Genomic DNA, 5229 nt, shown 5'->3' with positions numbered 1-5229 from the left:
TGAGTTCAATTCCCGCCGAGGTCGACTTAGCCTTTCATCCTTTCGGGGTCGATTAAATAAGTACCAGTTACGCACTGGGGTCGATGTAATCGACTTAATCCCTTTATCTGTTCTTGTTTGTCCCCTCTCTATGTTTATCCCCCCCCCCCTGTGGGCAATAAAGTAATACACACACATAGAGAGAGACACATACTCGTCACAGATACGTACATACACACACATACACACACATACACGCACATAAATACTTACTCTGTCAAATAGGTGAGATGTGTTGGTATATAAGTTGTCCTTGAGGTTGGATTAACCGTGGGGTTGGTTCTGTATTGGAAGTTTACTTTCATCACGAAGTCAGCATCACCATGAAGTGCTGTACACAGCTACAGAAAAAACAAACAAACAAATATTTACTATCATATTGCTTCTTTTCGTTTCTTTTTTTTTTTTTTCCATTAGTTTTGTTGCTGGAATGCTGCCATCTGAAAACAACCTCCAGGGGGAACATCTTGAAGTAATGATTACAACAATAAAATTCTCATAAAATCATATATTTACTCTGCTGTATGTATTGAGTACACTTCACATTGTTCGCAGTACACCTTCAAAAACAATAACACACACACACACACACGCATACACACACACACTCACACACACATACACACACAGCTGATAGAAACGTTAGCACTCCGGGGCGAAATGCTCAGTCGTATTTCGTCTGCCGTTACGTTCTGAGTTCAATTTCCGCCGAGGTCGACTTAGCCTTTTATCCTTTCGGGGTCGATTAAATAAGTACCAGTTACGCACACACACACACACACACACACACACGCACACACACACACACACACACATATTTTGGTCGAAACATTCTAAGGATGTTCCATGCCGAATCTTTTCCTTTCTTAATTCAATCCTGCGGAAAAATAAGCAAAATTATGCAAAAAAAAAAATCTTGTTTGTTGGATTAACTTACAAAAGGAAATTTCTCCAAACTAAGTTGATATTTATCATTGTAGTAAATCACTGACGGGTTCTTGACGGAGACTTTGCCACAGAACGGGGTCCTGTCGCTGACAGCTTCACCATTGTGATTGTAATCGGAAGGATTTTCAAAATCGTTGAAATAACCGTACGTCCCTTTCGGAGGTGAAGATATATAAGAAGGGCAGGTAACTGCGAACATTTTGTTTAAGGCAGTTGATATCTATGGATAGAAGATAAGGGGAAATCAATAAGATGTCATACATGTATTTGTATGTATGCATGTATGCTTGTGTGTGTATATATATATATAGAGAGAGAGAAAGTGAGAGAGGAGAGAAAGAGATAGTGAGAAGAGAGAGAGACAGACAGACAGACAGAGATATAAAAAGACAGGTAAACACAAATATCGGTTTAATAAATATATTTACAAGGAATACAAATAAACAAATGCAATGATATATTAGTCTTATCTTGACAACTGTTTCGAGGTGAATCATGATGTATGTCATAACTATGTTTATTATGTAACAAACATCCATGATAAAAATCATGTTACATCATCGGATGGTTTTCTGATGAGGATCACATGATTTCCTATCACAGATCTATAAAAATTAATGCTATTTTATACACCTGTGGCAAGTACTGTTACCAGTGGTTTGCATTTAAAATCGTGAGTTAGATTACAGAGATAAGCATCAGGCGGTTTTCGAAATGCCTCTCAGTTCATATTTCTGAACTTACCTGTTCAGCTGTCGCTTTCACCGAAAGTGGTGATGACATAACGCCATCTAGTGTGAATGCAAAGTGACGGTTACTAGCTTTTCCGTTCGCCATTTTTGTCAGACTGATGTCAAGTTTGTTGCCATTATAATCAGGAACGTGTTCGACTTCTATCAGCGGCAGACTTCCTAATAATTAAAACCAGATCAATAATGAACATTTTTTTTTATATTACGTGTAACATCTCGTAACCTACTGGGTTTTTCAAACATCGTTGTTTAGCCCGGAGTGTGTCTGGATCAAAACAATTAAGAACAGCAGCAACGGTAACAACAACAACTGTAACGGAGGTGTATTTCATTATGATTTAACCCTTTAGCTATTATATTTTCAACCCTTTAATAGATACTACTATATATAAGACTGGCAGGCCAGGTGTTGGTTTTGTACTCTCGATCGTTTCGTGAAGGCGCACGGTCTCATGGTTAGGGTGTTCAGATCACGGTCATAAAGGCAGCAGGCTCAGTTTTTTTAGCAGAGCAGAGTGTGTCATGTCGTTAAGCAAAGCACTTCATTTCACACTGAGTCTCCCCAGCATCTTGGAAGGTGTCTGTGTCTGCTTCCCAGCGACTATAAGAGCACCTAAAACAATAGGGAAAGCACGGTACATGCTACTAAGCCATACTCGCTCGTGAATGACCACCCCCTGCACTGTGCCATACCAACGGAAATTGAAATAAGTTCAGACCCAATGAACAGACTTATTTCTTAAGAATGGTAAATTATCTCTTCTTTTTTTTTACTTACCAATGGGTAACTTCAAGAAAATGTAGAAATCGGTTGTGTTTCCTGTACTGTTCTCTACTACTCGAACCATTCTGGTCAGACTTGGTAACGAATCTAAAGCATATTGGATATCTTTTGCTGATGCAGTTCCTGGAAGTGGTACTGTAAAGAAAAAAAATATTGCAAAATACATAAGCTGATTCTTGTCCCATCTTGCAACTGGTTAATTTGTCCAATTCTCTAAAGATTCAACCAATCTACTCTTCAAATCTGCTCGAGCCAAATAATAAAACAACACATAAAGCTAGATAAAACAATAATAAATTAACCATCCATCCATTTTCTCTGCACACCGTTCCAAGAAAGTTTGTGGCGGAATTCTCCATGGGTACCGCCTCCATGGACTCCTAATAGAAGCAGCCATCTATACTCTTTTAAGCTGGCCAACCGTGACTACTGAGACTACGGGATATTATCCAACCATTCCATTCTTGGTCAACTTTTAGGTCTTCTGCTAGTTGGCTCAGCTTCAAGAATTCGTTCTGTGATTCTTTCCTGTGAAATTCTAATCCCATGTCCGTAGTTCTGGAGCTATAACCTCTCAATGTAGAGAAATAACGGCTTGACCTAGAAAAACTCCATGATCTCTGAGTTACGCTCCCTGTCGAGAATTGTTACTCCAAAGAACCCTCGGATGAACCCTAATTCCGATCGCTTGTATTCGCGATCATTCTTTTTCGGTCACAACCCAGCATTAAGTGGGTAATGACACATTAGATATTATTACTCATTAATATTTATGGATAGTGACTCCTAACGTAAGAATAACAAAATATTAACTGCAAATAAATTCTACCGAATTTAAAGAACTGAAATTGTTACTTACACGTGACAGCTTTACCAAACTTCAACTTGAATTTAGCACCGTCGGTCTGGGGAGAATTCTTTCTTATTATTAAACTCTGGATGTCATCGGAACTTTCAGTTTTGTTTAATTCATTCAATTTTATTATCTGGATAAATGTAAAGAATGGTTGTGTACATAGGATGTGTTGAAGTTAAAGAACGTGTAGTTCCTTCAGACTTACCATTGTTTTAAGGCGGCGAGCTGGCAGAAACGTTAGCACGCTGGATGAAATGCTTAGTGGTATTTCGCCTGTCTTTATGCTCTGAGTTCAAATTCCGCCAAGGTCGTCTTTGCCTTTCATCCTTTCGGGGTCGATAAATTAAGTACCAGTCATGTACTGGTTCTAATTGACTGGCCCCTCCCCAAAAATTTCAGGCCTTGTGCCTAAAGTGGAAAAGACTTACCATTGTTTCGTTGACTTCAGTTGTGCTGAGAACGATTCTTTGTTTCATGTTTCTACTGTAACCCGTCTGCGACTGAGTCACAGAGCTGTTCTTGCTAAACATTCTTGCCAAGACTTCCGATGTAGGTTTCGCGTATCGGTTTTCATACAAAACCTCTATGTAATACCTGAAACAGACGAGAGGAAAATTTGGAAGAAACAAATAACATAATACTTATCAAAAACGGAAAATTATCATGATTTCATTTATTTGCCACAGGAGCAAAGGATGAGGGGGACAATACAGAGACAGACATAAAGTGTGGGGGCGGGGGTTTACATATAATGAAATGATGAAAAAATGGAAAGAAAGAAAGAAAGTATACACGGTATACACCGAAAAAGAAGGGACATATGTATAGCATATAATAAGTCTTGTGAGTGGATTTGGTAGACGGGGTAAATAAAGAATTGTTTTTTTTTTTTACCTTTTGTCTTTGATCAGATCAATTTCAACATTTTCAGTCCGACGCTGAAAACAAAAGAAATATAATTAATTTGAATTTATTATTTCATAAATGAATGAATAAATGAAACAATTGAAAGAATGGTGTGTCCGGTTGTAGAGATCAAGCAAAAGCTGACCGCAGTCGTTTGGCTTGCGGGAGCCTGTCAAACCATCCAACCCATGCCAGCATGGGAAAGAAGGGACGATAAATGGTGATGATGATGATGATGGTAACGATGATGGTTGTGATGATGAGGATGATGATGATGGTGATGATTACACATGCAATAGAGAAGACAGTAAGTTCGATTCCGGCATTTTCTTACCATGAATTCTTTACTTTCGTTCGTACTCAGCCAAATCTGTGACGGTCCGTTACCGTTTAATTTGAGGGTCTGTCTACCGGAGTAAATTGGAACCAGAAACCCTAACATTCGTATGCTTTTTCGATCTTTACTTGTGGAATATTCACCGTTATCATTCCAGCCCTCCATATAACCAGACGTGGTGCTATTGAAGGATCTCAATTTCGAAAACGACTGAGCCCCGATATCCCAGCTCTCGATCTTCAGACCACGGTTTCCTATGGGAGAACAGACAGAAAGAGAGAGTAACGGTGAGTTGTTCTTGTAGTGGCTGTGAATGTTGTTATTGCTGTTGTTGTTGTTGTTGTGGTGGTGGTGGTAGATGTCTTTGCTGCTACTGTTATTGTACTAGTGGTTGTTGTTGTTGTGGATGTTGTTGCAGTGGTTGTAATTGATGCTATTGTTGTTTTTGTTATGGTTACCATTGATGTTATTGTTGTTGCTGTTGTGGTTGTGGTGATGGTTATTGCTTCAGCTGCTGTGCCTGTCCCCCCACCCCCGATCATCGCCCTGGGGCATCAGCCCCTCTATTCTTCCAGCTTTGCCGCCGCCCACTATTTTATATTGTCTT

At 39.3% G+C, this 5229-nt stretch overlaps 1 protein-coding gene across 1 annotated transcript in view; it reads right to left on the bottom strand.

The window, feature by feature from the left end:
* Nucleotides 1-5229, bottom strand: part of LOC106870093 (fibrocystin-L) — a 69646-nt gene that overhangs the window by 48220 nt on the left and 16197 nt on the right. Inside the window, exons 8-15 of the mRNA XM_052974982.1 lie at nucleotides 4620-4876; nucleotides 4274-4317; nucleotides 3808-3973; nucleotides 3383-3509; nucleotides 2518-2658; nucleotides 1732-1898; nucleotides 977-1207; nucleotides 253-380 (exon numbers count right to left, since the gene is read on the bottom strand). Of these exons, the coding sequence (XP_052830942.1) occupies nucleotides 253-380; nucleotides 977-1207; nucleotides 1732-1898; nucleotides 2518-2658; nucleotides 3383-3509; nucleotides 3808-3973; nucleotides 4274-4317; nucleotides 4620-4876 (1261 nt within the window). The remainder of the gene's footprint in view (nucleotides 1-252; nucleotides 381-976; nucleotides 1208-1731; nucleotides 1899-2517; nucleotides 2659-3382; nucleotides 3510-3807; nucleotides 3974-4273; nucleotides 4318-4619; nucleotides 4877-5229) is intronic.

This window comes from Octopus bimaculoides, chromosome 20, assembly GCF_001194135.2.
Source record: "Octopus bimaculoides isolate UCB-OBI-ISO-001 chromosome 20, ASM119413v2, whole genome shotgun sequence".
In the NCBI taxonomy this organism is placed as follows: Eukaryota; Metazoa; Mollusca; class Cephalopoda; order Octopoda; family Octopodidae; genus Octopus; species Octopus bimaculoides.
This window is presented reverse-complemented; position numbering and strand designations above follow the sequence as displayed.